Source organism: Falco peregrinus, chromosome 10 (assembly GCF_023634155.1).
Source record: "Falco peregrinus isolate bFalPer1 chromosome 10, bFalPer1.pri, whole genome shotgun sequence".
NCBI lineage: Eukaryota > Metazoa > Chordata > Aves > Falconiformes > Falconidae > Falco > Falco peregrinus.
This window is the reverse complement of record NC_073730.1, coordinates 19,485,389-19,511,801: the sequence shown is the minus strand read 5'-3', so window position 1 is coordinate 19,511,801 and position 26,413 is coordinate 19,485,389. Positions and strand designations below refer to the sequence as shown.

At 38.5% G+C, this 26,413-nt stretch overlaps 1 protein-coding gene across 2 annotated transcripts in view; it reads left to right on the top strand.

Moving 5' to 3' along the window:
* Positions 1-26,413, top strand: part of PRKACB (protein kinase cAMP-activated catalytic subunit beta) — a 74,995-nt gene that overhangs the window by 27,809 nt on the left and 20,773 nt on the right. Inside the window, exon 1 of one of the 2 annotated variants that reach the window (XM_005238451.4) lies at positions 10,850-11,120. The exons of the other annotated variant lie outside the window; for it this stretch is intronic. Within the exon in view, the coding sequence (XP_005238508.1) occupies positions 10,934-11,120 (187 nt within the window). The 5' untranslated portion in view covers positions 10,850-10,933. Of the gene's footprint in view, positions 1-10,849; positions 11,121-26,413 lie in introns of those variants that run through there. 2 annotated transcript variants of the gene reach the window in all.

The following is a 26,413-nucleotide window of genomic DNA, read 5'->3' as shown; positions in this document are numbered from 1 at the left end:
ATTAATAAATATCAAGGAAACAACATCTTGGCAGGTTTACTTTTAAGAAAAAAGAAGGAAAAGAAATAGCTATGCATTTAATCTGGTAGTGTTTCTATCCTTGGAAAGTGCTTTCTGCTCTTCTGTGCTTTAAACAAATACTAGAATAAATTAAATATATTTGTAGTAATGTATTTTTTCTCATTAATAATAAGTGTAAGGTTGAAGGATAGATCTTCTGACCGTTCTGCCTACTGGCAATAGCATCTTGCAACAAGAAGTTCTCTCAATTTCAAGACACCTGTCTGAGCTGTAATTGTTTTAGCCTTTATTGTGAAGTAATACTTGAGAATGCCAAAGGATGCTGTGGACTGAGAAGTGAAGTGCCTGTTTCCTTACTGGTAGCTGAAAAACACATTTCATAAATATCAAAAGGAAAATGTTTCATTTCAAGTAATTTTTTTTTACTTGGTAAATGATTTTTATTATATCCAAATGTAAATACTATTTAAGAATAGATCCAGACTGCTAATAAATTCACCTTACATGCAACAAACTGGCTATAAATTGTAATTTATAAATTAAAACCTATCACAGGTAGGGAAAAAAGTAAGATCTGTGCATTTTGCTGCTACCTCACTAAGAAAAATAGCCAGTAATTAGAAAGTTGGTCTGTGAATTATTTCCCCTTTAAAAGATCTGAGGTATTTAGTTGTGTTTATAGAACACATTATAGATGAATCACAGAGTACTTACAAAACTTACTGTTTGTATCACAGTCTTCATACCTCACACTTTGGTCTTAAACCAGCAGATGGCATTTTTTACTCCATTTAAATGCAGACTAACATAAATTTGGTAAACCAAATGTAATTAACTTCAATATGTAGAGAAATCCTGTTGTCTGAGCTGTACTCCTGCTGCCCCTCTATTCATGCAAGTTCCTGTAACTGGGATACTGCTTGCTTAGCACAGTGTGTATTAGGAGCATTTAACAAACTTTGAAATATTCTCTTACACGTTCTACAGCCTCTTGTCTTGGGGCCAGCAGCATCCACTCTACTTTTCAGGCATTTAATGCCAATTTTCCAATCTAAGCTGCTGGGGGGGATAGTGCTAGATCTATACTAATTCAGTCTTTCCCCTGTGTTGTAGAACACCTGAAGCTCAGCAGGCTGGTGGTAGGAGTGCAGGGACCAGGCTGCTCTCCAGGGCAGTCTGTAGTCTAGCGGTGAGGTACAGGAGTACAGGATCTGTTCCTAATACAAGCAGAGGCATGCCCATCTCCACATCGAGTGGCCAAATGTTTTGTACTTTAGATCATACTTTATGAAAGCCACTATTGTCTTATAATCCACACTCAGTACTCCTTCATTCTGTGGAAAAGCACTATCCCTTCCAATCGAGTAACTTTGGGTTTGCTTGCTTATTTGGTTATTTTCCTAATTGAACCTAAATGTTATATAATTAAGGAAAGGAACATTCCAGTTTTGGAGGCAAGCAGAAGTATGAATGTAAAGTATTTAGCTCAGAGTGGAGTCAGTTGTTTTTGTTTGGGTTTTGTGTGGGTTTTTTTTTTCTCTCTAGGGAGTTTGCTGGTGATTTAAAATGCAGACAGGCTTCCTGAAAGAGGTCCTAAAATGATTCTAGTTACTCAAGTGTTTATCATTCTGATCTTATACTGTACAACACAGAATCTGGTAGTAGAGTGTAGCTACTAATATAGTAAAGACTTTAGTTTTGGTGAGCATTTTACTACTGTCCCTCCTCTTACTTCCTCCCATTATCGCATATCAAGAATTAGCTCTAAATGTGACCCAATATCTCTTAGGTTTAATCATAACTTATTTGAGGCACTCTTGACTCAGGGCACAGAATGCTTCATTTGTCCTGCGCAGTTTTCAAACATGAATATGCCTCTTATGGGGCAGTTCCTTAATATAGCTAAGTGGCTAAGCTGAGGAAGGATAGACCAAACCTGCAGATTCTAGAAAAAGTAGAGCTTCTCTACCCAAAGCTTTCTGTAGCCAAGGTTCCTCCAGAGCAGCTGCTTACCTGCAGGCACCTTTACTGTGTCTGCGAGAGCCAGATCTTCAATATCATCGTTCTGATGGGAGATCGGCCAGAATTCAAGCATGTAGCTTCTCCTTAAACCCAGTCAGATATTGAGCAAGATGTCCAGGTTGTTCTTTTAATTCAGCAACTTCATCTTGCTGATTTTGCTGGATAGCCCGTAAATGCTCATTATTAATCAACAGTAGTAATTATTCTGAAGTAATTTAAGTGGACCAAAAGCTTTGTCTGAGGTTAGTTTTTTCGGAGAGACAAAGTTACTGAAGTCATATGCTAAATTTCTTCAAAGTTTAACCTTGGGTTTTATTTTAAGTAAGTCTATACACTTACCTGTTGGTTTTTTTTTTAGACCGCATTTGTCCAAAACCAAGAACACCGTACTTAGTTTTGGCTGACAACTGTTTTATGCAAGTATAACAAAAGCCACTTACACAGGTCTTGGGGTACTTTTTCTTTCGCTGAAAAGTAACAGGGTTCATATGGAACTTCTGGTTGTTTGTCAAACTATCTTAAATTGTGTTAGGAGGTAACTACGGAGGGTTATTTGAGTAGCTTATGATCTGGAAGGGCATGGACGAAACATTTCTGAAAGTACTTTCAGAAGATTTCTTGTACTTACGTGAAAGTAACTGTTTCAAAGATGGATCTTTGCTAAATTTTTATTATGGAGTGATTGTGTAATTTTTATTCACATTCTGAAAACCTCTGTCTTACGGTGTGACAGTTGGTCCACACCGTAAGCACCAGTGAGCACATCATCTTGAAGGAGGCTGTAGTGAAAGCAAGGAGGAGGGAGCCATGTCAGAAAGGAGAGAAGTCCAGTTCTCAGAGTTGGACGGTTTTGTGGAAGATTTGGCTTGTAATGAAAGAGTTCTCTGTCCCTTTCTCAACACTAGATTTGGGACTGTGCCTACAAGCTATTTGACTTCAAAATAGCCAGATAATGTGTTGATAGAGATGAGGAAACTTGATCTGCTGCCGTGGTATGTGTATGTGGAAAATCACATCATCTTTGATGATGAATTTGTCAAATGGTGACAAGAAAGCTGATGGGAAGAGTGAGAGCTTTTAGCTTCTGTGTGAAAAATCAGATGCTGAATTTGACACACACACACACACACCCACCCCAGTTTTCAGTTATTTGTTTATTCCTTTTGTATCATCATGGATAAAGAATAAATGATGTGGTTGGACCATGTGAGACTTAATTTATGCGTCCTGATGGTGAGAGATGAAGGTATTAATGTCTGCTGCAATTAAGCTTGTGTACAGTAGATGCCAGTAGAGGCCTACTGAGTCAAAATAGCAATATGACCAGCATTTCCATAGCAACAACTTCCTCTTGGCAGTCCTATTTATAGAAGTGCTGCAGTCCCAGCTTTAGTACTGCTCTCAGAGGGGCTCTCTAGTAAGGGTTAAGCTTTTCAGAAAAAATGTACATGTAGAGGTACGCTAAGACTGCATGGGTTTACTTCCTTGTGTTTTATTAAACAGTGAAGTTACTGCCTATGTTTATTTTGTTTAGGTACATCTTGAAAAATCTTTGTTTCAAAATGGAAAGCCAGTCAATCAATAAGATATTCGCAAATACTGCTTTTCCCTTCTGCGTGTTTAAAAAGAAATGCAAGCTAGTGGCATAGTGCTGCATGCGTAGTGAAAATCAAAATACATCTGCTTTTCCAAGAGCCTTTTTCTGCCTGTATTTCTACCCATAATTCTTTGTGAAATATGCATGCCTGGCAAGACTCAAAATGGATCGCGTTTAATTACATAATTTGTGATGAAAATGTTCTTCATTTTCTTAAGCTATGAAATGGCTTTCTGTATACTTTGTTTTACATCCTTTTCTCTCAAGCTTTATATAACAAGTAGAAAAATACACATATTTCCTCAAGCTTATAGCAAAGAATGCTCTAGGCTCTTTAGTATATACTATTTAACAAATTTTGCAGTCATTATATGTTTATAAACTTCAGTATTTTCTAATTCAAAGTGAGACAATTTCATCTTTATTAAATGTGTTGGCTGCATCTTTCAACCTGATGAGGTATTTTATTGGTCAATAAGAAACCTGCTAAATTCAGCAAGATCCTCAAGGTCTTACAAATGGAGGAACCCTCACTAACACTTTAGATCAAATAATTGCTCACTCCTTTTGTAATAAATAATAAATACTGAAGTTGGAATTTCATTCTTGAAACAACTGATGCATAAAGAAAAAGATGTGCTCTATCAAGCCATCGGTTTTGAAAACAAATAAATAAACTTTCTTTAACCTTTATTATTCATTTATAAGGGGTTTTTTAAAAGTTATTTTTCCATAGATTACAAACAAAATAAATGTGCAGGAAATGTCACAGTATGTCTTTTTGACTTGTGGATGAAGGCCAGTACTGGAAAGAGAAATACTAATTTTAGGCATTTAAAATAAGAAGATAGAAAAGAATATTTTTATTTGGCCCTTAAAGAGAAGTAGAACATGTGTAAACAGGCTGATTGAGATTTGGCTTCATAGGTAACCAGGAAAATACTGGGTTTCAAGATTTGGAATTAAGACTTGAAGGTGATCTGAAATGTGTTTTGCATCATGGTTCCATTTTTTCAAAGTCCTGTCAAGGAATACAGCTAATTGTCTTAAAAACTCATCTATATTTTTGATTGCAAGATATTAATGGTTAACTTCATTAAACACAAGAGAAGACACTCCCAATTTTAGACATAGTGCAAGGGAATTTCACTTCTGTGTATGAAACTGAGTAGTATGGCATTAGATCTTAATAAATACATTTCAAAGATACATAAGTGTGCTGTATTTTTTAATGTTTTTCTATTTGGTACTACTTTAAAGTTCAGGAATTTCATGGTGACTTTACTTGGGAGACATTTAAAATACTTTAAAATGATAATGTGTGTGTTTTCCTGTATTCACTCCAAACAGGGCTGAACAAATAATGCTGTTATTCAACCATCTACATTCTTTTTGACGAAAGGAGTGTGCTCTCTTTCATAATCCTTTAATTTTTAAGGCTTGACTGGTAGTGTAGAATTGCTTCTTAGAAGATGAGAAATGATGTTTTAGTAGAGATTATGAAAAAGAAATTGTCTGCATATCTACATTATTCCTGATTCTTTTTCAGCAAGAAGCTGAAAGAGTCTGTGGCTGGGTTTTAGTGCTGTGTGTTGTTACCTGTGCTTGAGAGATACACACAGGGCATCAGCCACTGGGAAATGTGCACAAGGTTATGAGTTGGCCATCAGAAAAAGTGTAAATGCTTTTGTTACCTCAGTGTTAGCCCTTTTCTATGGTTGTTATCATTATGTTGTTTTTTATAAATTTGTGGGAGAGTACCTTGAAGAAGTTACTGAAATATTATCAAAGTACTGTAGCTTAGACAGGTAATGTTCACATTCATAGCTGAATCTCTTACACACCACTCTGGTTTTTTTGATGTGTTTTAATATATTGCCAAGATTTAGTGGCTAGAATTCAGTGAAAATGAAATTTCTGCCTAAAGGAAATTCTCACCATTTCAGTGTTGACTTTGGCTGCAATAAGAAGTTGGAACTTTGTTATCTCCTGTAGAACAGAAATTTGAGAAACCAGTTAGAAACATTGAAACAACTCTCTTTTACATTTTTCCATGTAACTAACACTTTTCTTAAATTGTATGCCTAGCTGATTTGACCCCAGTGTATTTGGGAGCACTTCAGAAGAGGTGGAGCTCTGCAGGCAAAGAACACCACGGTGCTGGCACCGAGCCCCTGAGCTGATGTTGCTCAGTCAGGCACCGGGTTTGTGAGCTGCCTGGCATATACCAGATAGCCCATACACTGTGTAGCTTGGGTTTATTTTGCAATAAATATGAACAGAGGAGATTTTCAGCACTGCCCAGCCTTAGAAACTAGTAGGAGACCTGTATGGTAACTGACTAGTCTTAATGTCTTCAAACATTAATTGTTTTTTAAATAACTGATCTGAAGTAAGCAGGTTTTTTGTAACAGAAAGGTTTCCTAGGCCACAGAGACTGTAGAGTAAAAGTTACATAGTGGAAATTAAGTGCATTCTAATCAGGCCTGATAGTATATGGGTCATAGCAGTGCACAGGGGTTGATGCACACCTGTTCTGACTTTTGTAGCATTGAGTGGGTAGAACATCTGGATGTTCGTGGTCTGCTATTCTTCTTTTGGGATGGTGTGTGAGCTTAACCACAAGCACTGCACAGCTTTACAGTGGAGCTGGCTCAGGTTCTTCTTCCAGCTTGGATCATGAATAAGATGACCTCAAGTCTTGTTTGCATATATCTGTGTAAACATTTAATTGTATGCAAAGATTAAAAACATGTTCTAAGGAAAAGCAGTACTGGCTAGCAAGTGGAAATCCTAAAACAAGCAGAGCCACAGAATTTTGCCTTTGATAAAGCACCATCCATTGCTGATTAATGAGCTTCTAGGCAGTAAAATACTATGTCAAAGCTTGTGGATTCTGTGCTTCATATATAACATCTGAAATAATTGGTGTTGATAAACTAATATTGTGAAGATTTGAAACAGTAGTGTGTCAATAAGATGGAAGATTAAGTAAAAGGAAATGGAGGTTCCACCTTTAAAAATCGTGGACTTCAAATGAAGACATTGAAGTCCATGTGGGATGTGGGCTTCAGAGAAAGTCAGTGTGGTAGCATTTTGTATTATCATTGACAATGACAATCAATGCTGAAAATTTCCTAGATGAGGAGAGCGTGTTGCTATCTGTGCGAAAATACAACTAGTACTTCCTTTTCATGTTTTGCATGTGGAGGAGAGCTTCTGTAACAGTGTTTGCTGGCAGTAGTTTATAAAATTCTGGCAAATACAAGTTTTCTCTTAGGATATCTTCTAACAGTCCATTTTTTATAACCTGTTTTCACTTAAACAAGTTCACTTCTGTGATCTTGGAGGGTGGGTATTTCTGCTGCTTCTTTTGAGCACCTAATTCAAGCATCCAGGTTAGTCACTTAAGTGCATTCAAAGCTCTGAATTTTGGTGGGCAGAGTTGCTCTCTGACAGTTCCCACATCCCCCCCATTGACTCTAGAGGGTTGGCAGGCTCTAACTTACATAATGTGAAGCAATATGAATTTTGTAAATCACCCTCTTTCAGATCAGGGAAATAAAATGGTTTAGTTGAAGACTTGCATGAAAGATAAGATGCCAGTAGTGTAAAGGCTCAGAACCATGGGAAAAGAAAGAGGTACAGTGACCAGCTGCTCCACTTAGACATGCACAAGTATATGGGATCGGATGGGATCCACCTGAGGGAGCTGGTGGAAGAGCTCACCAAGATGCTTTCCATCATTTATCAACAGTCCTGGCAAACTGGAGAGGTCCCAGCAGACTGGAGGTTAGCCAATGTGATGCCCATCTGCAAGAGGGGCAGGAAGGATGACCCAGGGAACTACAGGTCTGTCAGCCTGACCTCAGTGCCAGGGAAGGTTATGGAGCAGATCATCCTGAGTGCCATCACGTGGCATGTGCAGGACAGCTGGGGGATCAGGCCCAGCTGGCACAGGTTTACAAAAGGCAGGTCCTGCTTGACAACCCTGATCTCATTCTATGACAAGATGACCCACCTAGTGGGTGAAGGAAAGGCTGTGGGTGTTGTCTACCTGGACTTTAGTAAAGCCTTTGGCACAGTCTCCCACAGCGTTGTCCCAAAGAAACTGGCTGCTCATGGCTTGGGCAGGTGCACTCAGCGCTGGGTGAAAAGTCGGCTGGATGGCCGAGCCCAGGGAGTGATGGTGAGTGGAGTTACATCCAGCTGGTGACTGGTCACAAGTGGTGTTCCCCAGGGCTCAGTGCTGAGGCTGGTCCTGTTTAATGTCTTTATCGACTATCTGGATGAGGGGGTCACATACACCCTCAGTAAGTTTGCAGACAACACCATGTTGCAGGGGAGTGTTGATCTGCTTGACAGTAGGAAGGCTCTGCAGAGGGATCTGGACAGGCTGGACTGATGGGCTGAGGCCAGTTGTGTGAGGTTCAAGAAGAAGTGCACTTTGGTCACACCAGCCCCATGCAACGCTACAGGCTTGGGAAGGAGTGGCTGGAAAGCTGCCTGGTGGGGAAGAACATTAGGGTGCTGGCTGACAGCCGGCTGAACATGAGCCAGCAGTGTGCCCAGGGGGCCAAGAAGACAAATAGCATCCTGGCTTGTATCCAAAACAGCGTGGGCGGCAGGACTAGGGCAGTGGTCATTCCCCTGGCTCTGGTGAAGCAGCACCTCGATTCTTGTGTTCAGCTTGGGCCCCTCGCTGCAAGAGGGATGTTGAGGTGCTGGAGCGTGTCCAGGGAAGGGCAATGAAGCTGCTGAAGGCTCTGGAACACAAGTCTTACGAGGAGCAGCTGGGGGAACTGGGGCTGTTTAGCCTGGAGAAGAGGTGACTCAGGGGGGACCTTACTGCTCTCTGCAGGTCCCTGAGGGGAGGCTGCAGGCAGGTGGGGGTTGGGCTCTTCTCCCAGATAACAAGCGACGGAACAAGAGGAGATGGCTTCAAGTTGTGCCAGGGGAGGTTTAGAGTGGATATTAGGGAAAAAAAAAATTCACTGAGAGTGTGGTCAGGCATTGAAACAGGCTGCCCAGGGAGGTGGTGGAATCACCAACCCTGAAGGTGTTTAAAAACCATGTAGATGCAGTGCTTAGAGACATGGTTTAGTGGTGGGCTTGGCAGTCCTGGGTTAATAGTTGGACTTGATGATCTCAAAGGTCTTTTCCAACCTAAATGATTCTATGATTCTAAGATGAGCACGCCATCATACCAGGTGGCTTTGTTTACTGGAGTAAACAGCCATGGTCAGAGAAAATAAGAGTTAGTTTGGAAGGATCCCTGGATGCCCAGAAACTTGTGGTGAGTTACTGGGAAGTATGGCTGTACAATTCCAGAGGGGCTCTCCCAGCCCTAGAAACTTCACCCAGCAGGGAAACAAGCATCATCTTGTTGTCTAAGTATTTCTTGTACTGCTGTATGGAAGGTAGCATTACTTTATCATGAAGTTTGGTTATATATGGGACATAATATTTCCCCTCTACTTATCTGTGACTTGATAAGGCAAACTGATCCCCACGGTCTTCACTAGCTCTTGTTTCTGGCAGCAGAGCCTTGAACTGATGGGATGTGGTGGAAGTCAGCATTGATCTTGTGACAAAATAGGTGCTAGGCTGGCATCCAAGGTGGGCTGCAGCACCTGACCCTGACCAGGGAGAGCAGCCTGGTCACCAACAAGATAGCAGGTGCACATCCAGATTTGCAGACTGATGTGTAAAATGTAGGCTTTTAAATAGTTGGTTCCAAATCTTGAACCGAAAGGTGCTGGAGAAAGAAATTATATTTCATGAGTATACCTGGAACCTGAAAGCAAAGGGCATTTCTCTGCTTTGAGTAGAGTCTAGAAATTTAAACTTGTGTTGACTGAGGCCTATTACAAAAAGTCTAAAAGTACCTGTTAGGAGGAGTGTGGCCAAATCTGTGAAGTCTGTCTGCTGGCATTTTTATTGTTTTTTCATTATTATAGGTGGTTTGTCTTCATGGTGGTTTTTTTTCTGAAGCACGGAGAGCTGTTATGAAATAGTTATGTAATGTCCAAGGAAGGATATTTGTGAGCATTTGAAAACTATTCAGTGAGAAGTATGGTGGTGAAAAATGAGAGGTATGTCTTTAACACATGTTGACTGTAAGACAGGAGACAGATTGTGGGAAAGTTATTTCAGGCTTTCTTAAGAATAGCCTAAATTTTTAACAAGCCACGTCTTATACGTGCAGAGGCTATACTGGGAAACCTGCCTAATGTACGTGTTTCCATTTTCACAAAAATGAATATTTAGTATTACCCATTGTAAGCATGCAGAATTATGTAATTTGCAAATTAATATAATATAATGTTAAATACAGCTTTCTATTTATTTTCCCTGCTATACACCATTCAACTCTACAGTTGAAAATACTCTGATTTCTTGTGAATGAAAAAACTCTTAGCAATTCCAGGAGACTTGTGTACAAGGCTTTTACACAAGCAGCGTCTGGAGCTGGTGACAGTGACTTTGTGACTCTCCTTCCAGCTGCCTTGGGAGCTGGGAGAGTGAGCATGCTGCTAGGTAAGGATCTGCCAGCGCTGGTTGTTCTGGTACCTTATCCCTGAAAAAGTTAAAGGCGTTTGGTTCATGCTTGGAGTTAAGTAGAACCCAGTTTAGATAACTATAATGCAGTTGTGTTTAGATGTACTTTAGAATTCAACTTCTAAAGTCTGATTTTTCTCAAAGGAAGAAAAATAATACTTCCCCCCCCAATAATAAAATGTTTATTCCATAGTTTTTGCAAGTAACCTCCTTGCTTAACATTGTTTAGTTGAAAACATGAGATTAGTAACAAATAGATTACAGCTGAGTGTTTGGCTGTGATGATGGTAGTACTCCATCTTAGTAACAGGGGAAGCACTGCAGAATAGTCACTTTTCTTTTTTTCACTCATGGTTGTGGTAAATTAAAAAAATAGATATATATCTGCCTTCTGATCTTCTGAACAAGTTGTTTGCAATACTTTAACATAAAATTACATTTAAATACAAAATGTGATTCATTAAAAAGCTGTGAAAACACATACTAGAGCAATTATTGTGTGTGTTTGGGTTTTTTTAAACATCACTTTTCAATTGACATGGAAAGAGACTTTCGGCAGTATAAACCAGTACATTATAGAGCTTTTCTTAACAGGAAGTAGAAGAGAGTAGTGGTTAGAAAACACTGCATACAGGAAGCTTGACACATGCATAGCTGTTCGTGGCTCTGGGTTGTCCAGCTCCCTTTAGATATTTTCTCTTTTGCTTTTGTAAAAGTCACCGGTCTGTATAGATGGCAGCTCAGAAGGAGGTACCTTGTAACCAGTGCACAGGGACGGCCACAGCACTGCAGAGACTGGAAGGTTTTGCTAATCGCCTTTTCCATAGGCATTCGAAGAGTGGTGTGCATGAACAGAGAACGGCTCTGGAAAATGAGAGCCATCATTGCTCTGAACTTGCTGTCCTATGGGACAAATCAAGTAAGTAGGGGTTTTTGTTTGTTTTACGGATAGTTGCTCTTCAGTTTGTCCAGTAAGTGAAGAACTTGCATGTTCGTAATCAAATATGAACAAAGATCTGTGATAGATTCCGAGGGCAATTTTACAATTTGTTACCTAAAGGTATTAATTTGAAGAACAGCATTTTGCATTAGGCAGGGCAAGATGGGGGGCTGGTTCATGGGCTATTGGCTGGCAGAAGAATTTATCCCTTGTCCCTTCTTTTCGCTTAAAGCACAGTTGACTTGTTTTGGCAAGCCCCCACCCCAATTTTTCCTTCTAAATTACTTCCTTTATTTTCAAATTGAATGAACTAGTTCAGCAGAACTAGAAAACTCATTAAAGGTTGTAATGTTTAAACTTTGGAATAGGCAGGCATTGCTGCACAAATTGAACTTCTAATTATAGGGCTATGTATCATTTATTGGTTTATTTTAAGGGATATAGACATCAGAACACTCTATAGTGGTAAACAATATAAAATTCTGTTTGGTTTTAACTATTGCATATTAATTTAGTGTGAGAATGCTGACTGTCAGCTTTAATTCCTTAATTAGCGAACAGTTCACTATTATTTGTATGGATTAAAACTTCATGATCGCATTTTGGGTAATGAAAGTGAAAGATTTAAAAAATAACACAATCTAAATAAATTGACATGTGATTTATTTATTTATTTTGCTTTTAAAGCCATGCTTTTTGGGTTTGTTTTTTGTTTTTTTTTTTGCAAAGTGGTTGTTGTCTCTGTGGTTAAAAACTTTTTTAAAAACGTTACAATATGGTAATTGATGATGATTTTGTTCCAGATTGCAGATTCATTGATGGATTTGAGATAGCACAATTATTTCAGTTGAAAATAGGCTTTGTAGGAAATGCTTATCACCATAGTTGCTATGAAGAAAATCAGTATTTCTATACCTCCCTGCTTGCAATTTAAAATATTATATGAGTAGGGAGTGAATCTGTTCTCAGAGAATAAGCAGTAAATATGGAAACAAAAAGGTGTTAATGCATTGACCCAAAATAGATTAAATCTAGGTCTCCCAAATGAGATGGGAAAGGATTGACTAGTTTTGTTGGGAAGATAAATGATGAAAGTGCATAAATTCTGAGCTTCCACTTCTCCAAAATATTTTCAGCTTGTGTAAAAATAGATGCATACTCGTGTTGATGTAGAAGCTCTTTTTTTTATGTAAATAGCTATTTGAGAAAATAACACTGAAGCATTTCTGTTTATATAACATGAAGAAAAAAATGGTCTTGACCTACTGACACTTGCAAATTGTGACCTGTTTGTGTACAAGTCTCTACTTTTTTTCCCCCCTCTTTAAGGCAGGCTTCCTCATATGACATGCTTGATGAGGAAATGGACTGTCGTGTCTCTTGATGATAAACATGGTGAAAATGGCTGTTCCGCGAATGCTATTTTAAGTCATCATTAAGCACAGTGGTTGCATGCATTTTTTTCTGAGCCAAAGTTACCGAGCTGGTAGCTGAATGGTGGTTGATTATGGAGCTTTGGTTCCGGGATGAAATTCTGAATCTCTATCCTGAACCTTTACTCTCCATTTGTAGATTATTTTTAAAAAATAAAAACACTGTAGGTGCACATGGACTCAGTCTGCGTTTCAAAACTCTCATTTCACTACCTCTGTAGCCAAAGGAGTGATAGAAAAGGCAAGGACTACAGTGGAGTGAATATTTCTGTCTACTACTGACTCCTAATTATATCTTTAGAAAAATACATCATCTGTGAAAATTCTTTGTGAAAAATGAAAGAGAAACAGGGGTTGTGGTTTGTTTGGGTTTTTTTAAATTTATTTTTAATACCTGAGAGTTCAGTGACATAGAATTGCATGGGGTCACTGAATTCAGGCTGTAGATTGTTTTCACTGAACTTTCTGTGAAATTATACTGGTGTTTGTCTTTATTCAAATAAGGGTATTTGAGTATGCACAACTATTCTGCCCATAGCGCTGCAACTTAGACGTGTTGGTGTAAGGTTTTCAGTGAAGCTACATAGCAGACAGCGTGAACTACTTTTGGAAGTTCGAGGCAAAAGCATTCTAATTCCTGAAAAAAGTTTGGAAAGTGACTTCTGAGAATTTTTGTTGGTTTAGGCTTGACATAGAATCCATTTGAAAAGGAAGTTCATATTTATGCGTTCTGCTGTAATGAAATACTGTAACAGGTCTGTTTCTACCTGTGTCCTTTTAGAAGCAGTTACTGCCAAAGCTATGGGTTTGCCGAAGGGGAAGGAGCTGCTGCTTGTTAGGTGAACTTTTTATTTGTGTTGTCAGTCATCTAGGGTTGTGGGTTTGAGTAATTTGCCATGTGATCTATGGCCTTAGGGGGGGGTTCAGTGGTTGATTTAGAAATTTAACACCTTTGCTTCATTATTTTGGTATGTAAAGCATAGAGTTTTTCTAACGTGCCTTGGATTCTTAGTTGATGCATGAAACAAATATTTTGTAAATTCCTCAGAATCCAACAGGGGAAAGGTGGCTTGGGGCACCTTGTGCCTTGTAATCTGTTGTAAAAAACTGACTGAGTGCCCGTGTGATTTGTCCAGCCTGAACTGGTAGCCAGGTCAGTTGTGCTGCCCAGCCAAGGGATGAAGGGAATGTGGTGGCAGTCATCAGAACGATGTATTTCAGTCTCAGTTCAGGCATCTTGAATGTGACCACTTGCAACTATATGGAATCTACGTTTTGATTTTTGCTTTGTTTTCTTAGTTGCTTTTTGCTTTTTGAAAGATTAATATGGGAAAGGAGAATGAGGCTGCTTGGATTTGAACGTAGAGACAGTAATATCAGTGCTAATCTTTTATTCTTGGACTGATACAAAAATTTTCCAAATCTGTGCATAATAAGAGAACATATTAACAGCCTGGATAACTGAAATGGTCAGGAGAGTCACCACTAGTGCCTTTTTCTGTCATCTTCGTAGTCTCTAAATTGCAAAGGGATGCGTCTCTAACAGATTCAAAATAGTATCAGTACACTTCCGAATACAGTGTAGTGACTTCTAGAGATTTAGCTGAATAATTACTATATATGTGTGTGTGGAGAGAAAAATACATGTGAAATACGAAATAATGTATAGAGTACATTTTGTGAATTGATTAAAGCTTTAAAATAACTACTAGTTGGGTACAAGTCAACAGATAATGCTGGTCTAAGGTTGCCATGGAAACAACCAGTGCTTGATATAATTGAGAACATCTTAAAACCTCCTGGTGTTTGCATGCTTTTCCCCCCTGCCATTTTGAGTTGCTTTAGACATTAATAGGTAGCATTGGTCAGAACAGTAGTAGTTAATGAGCAAAACCAAGTACCCGTGTCCTGAATATTGATTTTGGTTTACTACTGGTATCTTGCGCTTCATAGTTCTTTGCATCACAAGGAGCTCATAAGGAAGAGCAGCTCTCTGGATTCTGTGTGCTCTCTCTTTCCAGTTAGTGTGTAAGTGTGTTTAGAGATTGAAGCACTGATTTGGTGGAGATTAACATACTTCATCAACTGTTGGATTAATATTAGGAGCAATATGGTTCTGAAAACTAGCTTTTCAGCATGAATGGTAAGTCTTTTCTATTACCTTTGACACTATTTTTTTTTTTTTTGTTCCGTCTTCACAATCAGGAAAAATCTACCAGGTTTCCCTTTCTTGTCTGCATAGCTGCATCGAGTACCGAGCTCTTTGTTTTTGTAATTGGCTCTCGGTGGGTCTCTATTAAAAATAACCAGCCTTAAAGATTTGCAGTTTTTATTAAACGTTTTGCTTTGCATAACTGGGACATAGTATTTGAAATTTTATTTTAAAGCTTTCTTTTAGAAATAACTGTTACAAATCATTAAGTAAGGCACAGAATCTGATTTGGAAAATTCTATAATTGAATGGTATACATGTCGGTTCACTTAATTTTCTGTGTTACTCATAATAAATTATTTTATGTGAATTGATACAAATCAGAGAGGCCTTCTGAATTTATTATAATCATCACCTAAAAACTGAAACTGGCTTTTGTTGTTTTGTTGAACCAGCTTATTCTTCTAAGGTTTTTATTTTTTCTAAATGATGGGATAGCAGAACAGTTGGTCATTCATGGAAGTAGGGGAGGGGAGTCTTATTTGAGGTGAGATACTATAATAGATCTAGCAAACTTATCAGGCAGGTATTTGCTTTCAGAAATCTCTGTGGCTACTTATTATAAGGTACATTGAATTTAGTGGAATTATGAAGTACTGTATTCTTATTTGGAATATTATTGAAAGTTGTAACTAAATATATAAATTTTGTACATTTATTTCCTTAGAAACTGGTATCCTTTGAAAATTGTTTGCAAAAAGCAAATAATAGTTTCTGAAATTACACCATTCTTGTTTCAAGCAGATAGTCTAGAGCTTTGGAAAATTACTTGAGACAGAGATTGCTTGAAAAGAAAAAACAGTTGATCATTTATATGGGGTTTGTGTGTGTGTGTGTGTGTGGTTTTGCTTTATCCTACAAATTTAAAGGACCATCTTCATGAAGGTTTCACTTTTGTATGTGGCATGAGATAAAGAGTGGGAGGAGTCATCCTACTGCCTTATCTAATACCAGCTTTATATATACTTATCTCATACTAATGTGTTGAGGTCATCTTCCCTGGAATGGAAAGTGTGGCTGTGATTTCCTTGGTGTACAAAGGTACAATATACAAATGTCAAACTGGCACGGTTATTAGACAAGGTTTCAGAAATTTGTATGTATATTATGGAGATTTATGTTACAGTGTCATGGCTGCTCAAGTAAACCTAAATGCAGGCTGTCCCCGAAGGAGGTGGCCCAGCCTCCCTGGTGTACTCCCCGCAGCCCTGCGGGGATGCTGGCCGGCAGGAGCCCAGTGGGGAGCTGGTGTGGCCTCGCAGGCTCACAGCTGACCTGGGCTGGTGCCACAGGGATGCGATGGCACCCTGACCTCCCCACTGACACCTGCCCCGGCTCAGCCTCTCTGGAAAGTGAGGGTGAAACTACAGCCTCAAGGTGCTTCCTCGATGACGCACAGCTACCTTCATCCACTGATGGAGAGGTCTCAGGGGTCAGAAAGTCTCTGTTTTTCAGCAGTTACCAGGCTGGGTTTTCCAGCACCTTTTTCTCTGTGCCGAAAGCTACAGTCAGGTCGTAGCTTTCACGGGAACTAAGGTTTGTGGAAATCTGCTCCATCAATTTGGAATTTTGCTGTATGGGTGGTTTGGGGTTTTTCTGGTATTCTGTTATGATTGAGTCATTTTAAGGGAATAAATTTCTTACAAACTAGATGAATAAGAGGTTACAGGTGTTTTGTTTTCTTGGTTGGTTGGGGTGTGTGTGTGTTTTGTTTTCTTCTCCCTGGGGTTTTATTTTGCACTTTGCATCTGTAGATTTCATTCATCTTGACATCCAGGCTCACGGTTCCATTAAAAATAGAAACAAATATCTGCAACTTTTACCAAGTGTCAGTTCTCAATCAAAAAGCTCTATAAATGAGAAGTCTAATTTTGTCAAGGGAAAGGTGACTGTCTTCTGCTCTACCAAGTGAGGATTAGATTAAGTCTTCACTGTAAACGTTTCCCCGTTTAAACCACTTCTGCTTTTCATTGCACCTTTATGGCTGTCTTCACTGCAGCAGTGTTACGTTACACTGTCAGTGGACAAAAATCCTGTCAGTGGATAAAATCAGATGCTCTCCTTGTGAAAGACTGACAAGATGCAAGTGAAACCTTGATGAAAAAGTGATAAATTTCCTTAAATTGCAAGTACAATTGGCTTGCTTGGTGGTTGGTTTCTTGGGTGGGGTGGGGTTTTTTTGTTGGATTTTTTCTTTTGGGTTTGGGGTGGTGGTGGTGTTTGGTTTTTTCTTTCCAGGAGAGCTGCAGTTATGGGAGATAATTTTTCTGGAAGGACTTGAAAGAAGGAAAAACCATTTTTTTCTATTTATTTCGTTTGGAGTTTTCGTTTTGAACAGCAGAACGTTCTTGAACAGATAAAACTGGAAGGCCAAGTAACTTTAAAAGCCCCAGCTGTCGGTTCTGAAAGGTGCTACTCTGCTAGATCTTCCGTTTCATTAGGAATAAGCTTAATGCTCCTAAGTATCAGCAAGCACATGATTGGGCTAGTACTTCTCAAACACTGCAAATAGAAGTAATTGCCAATACAGACATTTACACTCGTAATTACAACAGTAGCTATCAAATGTGTGTGGAAACAGATGGAGCAGTATGAGCAATGCTTATAGACTGTTGAATTATTGTCCAGCTTTGTGTACACTGGAGAATATGAAAGTTTCAGGGGTGAGGGTGAAGGGAGGTAGTGTAAATACCTTAGTTATGTGCATTGGGAACATAGCATCATTCCCACTGCTGAAAAGACTATAGAAAATGGAAGGATGCCATGGAATTTCCAGGTGCCAGAACTATGTGTCTTCCTATATGCATCTTACGGGACTAATGGTTTCTTCCTTTCAAAAATTCCTAAATGTTACCCATCAGCCTCTGACAGTGGACTAGAATAATTTCTTAGGTGTTGGCCTGTTTCATGCTTTGTTCTGATTCTTTTACAAAATATTTGGAAAAAGAAAAGGCAACACAAGAGTTGCTGCATTGACATCGTTCTTGAAATGCATCCATACAGTGAACAGTCCCTCAAAGTGCTTGGTTTGGGGTGTAAGCAAAAAATTAGTTTAATAAAATTGAATTTTCTTCGAAAGGAAAAGGTGATTTGGCACGTTGTAATCTTGTATCTCTTGAACTGTGACTTACATATTTTGTTACCAGAAACATTTTCTTCTTTCCTTGGTTTTTAGTTTACATCTCAAATTGTTTGTATAATTTACAGTCCCTGGTTCCTCTGAGAGTTGCTGCTGGTACCACTGTTGCAGGCCAAAGTTTGCAGCAGGAGTTTCCCAGCTTTAATTATTGAGGTTCTTACAGGCACTTTCGTAACTTGAATAATGATTTTATTGTTTTTGTTTATTCATTCTAGTCGCTGACAGATACTCCAGCCCATTAAAAACTGATGTGGTTTAGTTTTTCATTTAAATATTTTTGCAGGATTTGCAGCTCACTTCTGTGCCAGTTTTATGCCTGCTTTGTACCCAAATAAGCATTGACTTTAACCAGTCTCTCTCTAAAGTCTGATTCTTTATCAGAATGGTAGTAAAAACACTCTTACCTACTTTTTGCCTGCCCTAATCCTGAGGCAAACAAGAACTTGTTATTACTGCATGTGTTGAATTGTGAAATGTGTTTATTTACATAAGCTTCCTTATTCAGGAAGTCAGTCTCTCTGCTATTTAAGGTTATAAATGAACTTCTCTTGCTTGGCTAGTTACTGCAGGCAACTCTTTCCTGTAAATATTGAAAGTGTTTTCTGTGGGAGATATGTCAGTATAGTGATGTGTCAGAAGCTCAAATCTAGCAGAGATGAAGAGCTGTTTTGCTGATTTAGCCTGACAGCTGTGAAGATGGGTCTTACTGATCCCAGTACATGCATATGAGAATTTGTGTGGTTTTGCTAGTGCAAGGGCTGAGACAAAGTAGCTTGTGGGAAACGGACTTAGACATAAGCACACTTAAACCACGATTGGTGTATCTGCTGTTATTTTGATGCCTTTGTGAAATATTTGAAAAAAGAAAAAGCAACACAAGAGTTCCTCTTTTCAACTAACTTGTAAAATGCATCCATACAGTGAACAGCCCCCGCAGTTGTTTAGTTTGGAGTGTAAAGAAGAAATGAATTTAGTAAAACTTGGGTTACTTCTAAAGAAAAGGGTATTTGTTCATGAGTATCTAGTATTGATGGATCTGAGAGGCATTGCCTGCTTGCAGGGAATTTGTTAGTTAGTATGCAGATCAGAGCAACTACATGCAGATTTATGCTTACTGGTTTTAATAATCTAACCATAAAACATACCTTCAGTGAAAGCTGCCTAGTAATACGTGACCCTTTTTAGTCATTGAACTCTTACAAAGAGAGAAGGTGGCGCAGTAGTACAGAGAGGGAAGTTGGCGCTAGCCAGTATCTTAACTGGTAGAGGGGTGGGTAGCTCAACTGGATGAAAACTGCAGCAGGTGCTGTTAACATTTTGCTTGGTATGTGGTTTTGACTGTAAGAGGAAAGTCTGATTATTTTGTATATTTGTATTTAACTACTAGAATTTGCTAAAAGCCCTTTCAAGAATGTGATACATCTACAAGATACTTTATAGTAGTGCCCTAGAAAATTTTGTTCTTGGAACTCATGTTTTTAAAATGTATAATTTTTTGTTTCTTTTTTTCCACGTGGTAACCATGGAAATATATACACTGCAGAAACCAGAGGTGTTTGAATTTTCACGATTTTTGCACAGTTTTCAATTTTCTTTGCGAAGTAACACCTGTTACATTTCACACAGGAAGGAGTTTTCTACACTATAGGTCCTGTGGTAGTTGCAACATTTTAGACTACTTACTGGATAAAGTTCTGCTAGGCTATAGAGGGTGGTACTGCACAGATAAAGCTTTAATTCCTAATTGCTCATGAAGCACGTCAGTGTATGATAATTGAGGATTTTACATGTTAAGATTTCTTCACATAACCTTTTCTGTACAAACTAATTTTATATGTAGGGAGTGTTAAGTACTGCATTTGAAAGTAATTGTATTAAACTTACAATTTATTAATTTGAATTTTTAAGTTAATAGAAATAACTTATCTAATGCAATGATTGAAAATTAATAACTTAAAATAAGAATTATTTCTCAGAAGCCTTTTCAGTAGTCCAATGCCATACTTTCATGGCCGTGTTACGCTAACATGAACTGCCACTTCTTCAGAAAAGCAGCAGGTCTGCCCCACATGTTTGCCCATTTCCATGACACTTCTCCCTTCCCTTGCCCCAGGAGAAGCATTCATGTGATGAAAAGAACTGAGAACTGCTGTGGATTAAAATTAGCTTCCCTTGGCCTTCCCTGCCTTCTGTCCATTGCTTTTTAATCTGGCCTGGCTCCCTGACATGGTTTGGCAGTCAGCCACAGGGATGCTTTTGCTCTTTCAAGGAAGGTCATGATAGAGAGGCAGGAATGAGTTGACTGTGGAAGGACAGTCCTGGGGTTTTATTTATACCAGTCCATACTGAACACTGAACTGCAGCCTAATAAACCAAACTGCTGTTTCTTGGACTTTTAAGCCTCAAAGCATGTGGGTTGTTGCAAGAGAGGAAGCACATCTACAAATGTGTTTTCTCCAGCAGTCTGGAATAATTCGCTTTAATGAGCACTTCAAAAGCAGGAACAAGGTATGAAGGAGATTCCTTTCCTTAGGCCAAAGCTTAGTTTTAACTAACTGGATATCAGTTCTAACTGGTTGCTTTAGAGAACTGGAACAAAAAAAATCAACTGTATAATCAATCAGCAAAAGGTTGCTAATAACACTTTAATTTGAAAGGAAAGCTTGGGTAAGAAAGGGAGGTGCTGCCATGAAGGACTAAAATATCCAAAGGGATGGAACATCTCTCACCCACCAGGACTCTGCAGGACACTAGGTCACGTCCCATGCTTCAGATAAAGCTATTCTGCTTGTCTGCATTGAGGAAGTCTTGCATATAACCCATAATTTAGGATTTGAATAATAAATCCCAGCTTGATTCATAGGTTTTGGATGTTTGTTCTGAGTTTTTTGGCATCAATCTGTGTGTATCGTGAGGGAGGAGTGATTTTTTTTTAATGAAGGTGTATTCGTTAATAAATTTCTATAAGCATTGTGTCTGGGTTCTCTTTTAGATTAAGGAAGCAAAGTTTTTATCTCATCTGTATGGGTTTTCTGGTGGAAAATGATTGAATCGGGACATATACACGTGTACAACTGCTGAGCAGAACTAGTACAAGACTTGATTTTGTTTGTGGCTGAATAAATTTACTGATTTACATTATACATTTGAAAGTTTCAAAAAAAATTTAAAGGATTCACATTTTAAGTGACTGTTAGTTGGATTTGGTCCTGTCTCCCCAGAGTGGTCTCTGTTATGTTGTACTTCTGGCATTTTCAGGGTTCACCACCTGTGTTTGGACCAGTACTTCATGATTTAAGAAAAAGAATAAAAGATGGAAAGGCTGAAGATAGGACTTGTAAATAAAATTGATTTTATTATCTCTGATAAAAATAGAAGGAAGTCAGTCTTGACTGGTAGTTCTATGCAGTAGAGTACTGCTCAGAATTCAACAAAGAATAGGTATTATCTCTGATAGCTGGAAACCTGGCTCCTGTTTGGGTTTGTCCAAATCTGTCACATCTCTTGTGCAGGCTGTTGCTGTCTTGCCAGCCAAGGAAAGAAGTGAACATTAAGTAAGACTTCAGCTTTAATTTACAGCTTAAAATTATACCCTGTAGCATTGAAAACTAAAATAAAATAAAAAAAAAAAAAAAAAAAAAAAAAAGCTGGGCTACTTACAGAGCTCTTAACTGTTGCAGATTTGCTTTTATGAAACTGACAAAATACTGTCTAGCTCAAGGCTTCAAAATTGTGGACGGAATTAAAAGAAGATTTTGCCTGTTTTCAGATTTTGAGTTGTAATTTTGTAATGGATAAGAACAATTTGTATTTTACACTTACTGCATGCTGTAAATCAGTTCTTGAATATGCTATCCCAAAAATCGGATCCTAGTATTTTCTTCTAGTCTTTAGGCAGTGCAGCTGTAATTGGGCTTAATTTATTGTTTATCCCGTTCCTCTCCCTTTTTTCTTCATGTTTTTTCCAATCCCTTGTCCTCTCCACTTCTTACCAGTCCTTCCCAGTATTCCATAGAAGTGTTTGCAGTGTGCAGTTAGATTATTAGTGCTTCCATTTTAATAGCAAACTTTTATGCAGTTGTTAATTGTTACATGATCATTCCATTACTAAGAACTTTTAGGTTTTATATTCCAACAAATGTCTTTTTCAGAACTGCTCCATATGTTCTGGGTCTTGTGGGTTGGTTTTTTTTAACTGAAGGAAGGTTCTTACCCATTGCAGCTGGTAAGTTAGTTTGCTTTGCATCACCTGTTTTTATCATAATTGGTGTTTAAACAGAAATACGAGATCAAAACCTTGCTCTCAAAGTCAAAAGGTTGATAAATGGGATATTAAATTGATGCAGAGTTATTAATCTAACCGTAGTTGACTTTGCAACTCTTAGAGCAGAAACCAGACAAAGTCATAGCTGGTCAGTTTTTCATGGGAGGGCCAGTGTGTCTCACTGCAGTGTTAACACAAGATGGACTTGAACGGTGCCAGGCTTATATCACGTTGGAGTTTTTTTCCCCACCGTTTTCACATTGTGAGAAACAAAGTGTTTTGTTCTTGCTGATGGTCTGTTTCAGTGCTACCATTTTAGTTTGTGTTTTGAAGTGTTTCCCAGCTATTAAACTGTTAACTGGTGCTCATACTACTTCCTCTGAGTGTATATTATTTAACGGTTAGTTGTGTTCATTTTCAAACTTACCAGCACAGAGAAATCTTGTTGTAAGCCTTATGATGTTGTTATTGCCAATCAAAAGAGAAATTTAAAGACATTTAAGATGACGAGTTGAAGGTCTAAGAATGGGACTTAGAATTTGAATTGTACACTTCTCACTTGCTTCTGAAATGTGGTACCATAACCACAGGATTCACTGAGGCATCTATGTACATCTCAATAATGTTAAAGGCTGTAATTGTTTTTATAAAAATGAAATATACATATATAATTACCAGAATATCTTCATACATACTCACTTTTCCATTAAATAATTTTTGGAGATTTTAATGAAATAGCCCACTTAATTACAGACTTCCAATGATTATATTACGGTTTTGGAACAAAAATTGAATTGTATTTTGATAAAGGGCATTTTAAATACCAAGCAGAGATTGGCATTTAGCACAGCAGATGGGCGTTTGTAGTGGTGCCCAACGTTTAGACTTAATCAGTTTAGTTGTTGCTTTCTTGCCATGAATCCCATCCAAATACTTTCCCCGTGCTCTCCGCGTGCCCCCCCCCCCCCCCCCCCCCCCAGTAAATATTTCTGGCTCGCTGGTTCTTGTGGGAGATGTGCTTGAGAATAACAAATACAGTGCCTGTGGGAGGTGGGAGAAGGGCAAAGTAATTCATGGTAACTCTTCAGGACTCTCCATCTGTGACCCCTCCCCCTCTGCGTCACTGCACCCCTGCAGCTTGAGAGGTCCTAACCCTTTTTTTTTTTTCAGGTGCCTTCCTCTGATTCACTTGCTCTTAAAGTGTGTTTCGGGCCAGGGTACTCTTTATAGTACATGAGTACTGTGCCCTTTGTTAACCATTTTTTCTATAAGCCTGCTGACTTTCCATACAAGAGTTAATCGATAAAACAAACGGAAATATTGTGTGAATGTATTGCTAGATAACTGTCCCCTGCTGTTTGGGGGTGGGTCCAGGGGATTTTTGTTTTTGCTTGTGGTATTTTTTTCATGTTTGGGGTTTTTTTTTTTGTTTTGTATTTACTGCCATGGAAGGAGGTATTACTACCTAGGAACCTCTGGATCTTGAGTTCCCCTTCCCTTAGAAATCTCTTCCAGCAGACTTTCCTGCTGACCATCATGTTGCCTTGGTTCCGAGTACAGCTCTCCACAGGCCAAGTCCCATGCCACCTGTGATACGCAAGAAGATAGCTTGTGTCTTGTCCAGCTGCGGGTGTACCTGTAGCATTTCTTCTGACCAGGGTTTGAACTGAAGCAGGTGGAAGAAATAAAACTGCCTGAAATCTTCCAGTTGTGACTCTTCAGCCATTACCTGACTTTTTAATACCTTTTTGCGTATCTCCCCAGATATTCTACTGTATGCTTTGGGTGTCTGCATTGCCTAAAACTTGCTTCCTCTTCCAGTGATTGCGCTTGCTGGTCATGAAGAGCTAGGCTTGCATTGTGTGTTTGTGCTTACCCGATCTCTGGATCACTGGTGCATCCTCCCCAGTTCCAGCTGCTGTCCTTCCTGACGCGTCCAGTTGTTTTGACCACGGCTGTGGCCCTCGTGCCAGTGCTGTTACTCATGCTTTGCTCTCTCCTTCCGGCATCTTCCTTTCTTGAGCAACAGCTTTTCCCCCTTTAGTTTCAGCCTCCTTCACTCCAACTTCTGCTGTACCAGTGAAACCAGTCGGAATAGGGTTTGTTTGCTGGTCTTTGCATACACTCTTTGCACCCTCATCTTCACTTTGCTGAGCCATATATGAGTGATCCTTGCTCTTCAGTGTTTATGGGAACCAATATATCAACATCTCTTTCCTGGATTCTTTTTTTTTTTTTTCCACAGTCTTACAAAATTAAATCATACTTGTATGGTGACCATACAGGATTCCTGTATGCATTCCAGTTTGTATACAGCAACTTCAGCTGTGCAGTTTAGACTTTTCAGGGGGGTTTGTGGCTGCTGTTGGGTAACAGGACTGAAATTTGATTGTGATTTTTTTTTTTTTTTTTTTTGGAGACTGTTTGCCATTTCTGTGCTATCCACCACATGCCATGCAATTCACACATGCTGTCTTTTGCAACAAAGTGCTAAGTAGTGGGAAGATCACCCGATTACAGGTTTTATTGTGTTCCAGCATGCTGCGATGAAGATAGATATGCTTTTGTTAGCAACAGTTCCTTGGATGTGTGTGTCTTGGAATAGATTAATTATTAAAGATGCCAACTTGATCTCCTGAAGTTTTGTAAGCTGTGCTTATTTCTGTGATGCATCGCCTTTTTTTCATACTGAATTTAGCTTCCTTTGGGTTTTTTTCTCTTTTCTTTGCTCAAATATTCTGTGACTTAGCATGACTCATTCTGTCTGTGTGGGAAAGGGCTGGTTTATTACAGGGCCTGTTCTTGAGTGGGGAGGGGAAAGGGTGGAATGTATTTGTGTTTTCTATGTGTTTGTTGTGGAAATGCATAAAACTTTCTTTTCTTTTTTTTTCTTTTCTTTCTTTCCTCTCTTCATCATCTCATCTGTGTGGGTGAATGTTCCTGCAAACCCTTGGGGAACCTATAGAGACTTTTGGTATGCTCATTCCTTCATTAGTGCCCAAAGTCACAGATGCTACAAACAGTTTAAAAGGCTAGAAAAGCAAACATAGTCACAATGTAAGGTGTCTAAAAATGTGCACTTGAGGAAATTTCTAAGTCTAATCATGTAATAAACCTATTTGTTTGCATCATCACAATAATACCAATGGCCACTACAATCCAGTTGTTGTAAATTTTGATTATGCACCTGAAAAGTAGAAATCAAATGTTCTCCTGTAGCAAGAGTTAATGTCTTGTGATTGAGAGAGAATTTTCAAAAGTACTTCTCCTGCTTAGAATTCTAAGTCCTATTTTCAGAAGTGACTGAAGTGTATGCATTTAAGTTGCCTAAATTATATTTGAAATCACCTGCTGATTGTGTTTTGGTGTTAGGAGCCCAGGCGACCTCTGAAAATGAGAACCAGGCACAATTTGACCCACTTTCTCATTAGGAAGAAAATGTAATTCTAATGAAACATGCCACAGAACATTAAATCATATTTAAAAGATAGTGATTTAAAGATAAATGAGCACCATTAGGTAGCTTTATTTTGAAAATATGCATTCAGTGCTGCTTTCCAAGAAAAAAGAGCAAAAGTGAAGTAGAATTATTTTGAAGTTTTGTTGAAGGAGAGCTTGTGGCTTATTGATATTCTAGTAATGAGAGATTTTTCTCCTGCTTCTACAATCTGAATATTTCCAGTTGGGTCACATTTTCCACAAACAGCATTCCTTATTCTATAAGTAGAACAAAGATGACTACATGTAAATGTCATTTTTAGAAATACTGAATAATTATATTTCAGTGCAAAACATGGAAATTTAAAATATTTATTTATATGAACAATGAATTTAGCATGAGGGATATTTAAGATGTACTGTAATAACATAAAAAAATGAGACCAATTTCATGTTTTGGTTGTGCTATACAGTGTTAAAGTTAACATTAATTTCTAAGATACAGCCACATAAGTTTGAAGGCTCGCATTTTGGTAATCTTAATGATCATCTGAGGGTTTTTTTCTTGTCATTAAGAGTTCATGCTAGTTTGACATAAATTGATGTTTTAAAAACTTTTATCAGTAGTCATCACTTTATCAAGTCATCTCTGTTCTCCTAATGGAAAAAGGATCATCAGGCATTAATTTGGACATCGTTAACTTCCCTTTTTTGTGTTGAGAAATTATTTCACGCCACAGGAAATCCTGTCCTTTTCCCAAATTAGGATCATTAAAAGTCATTACA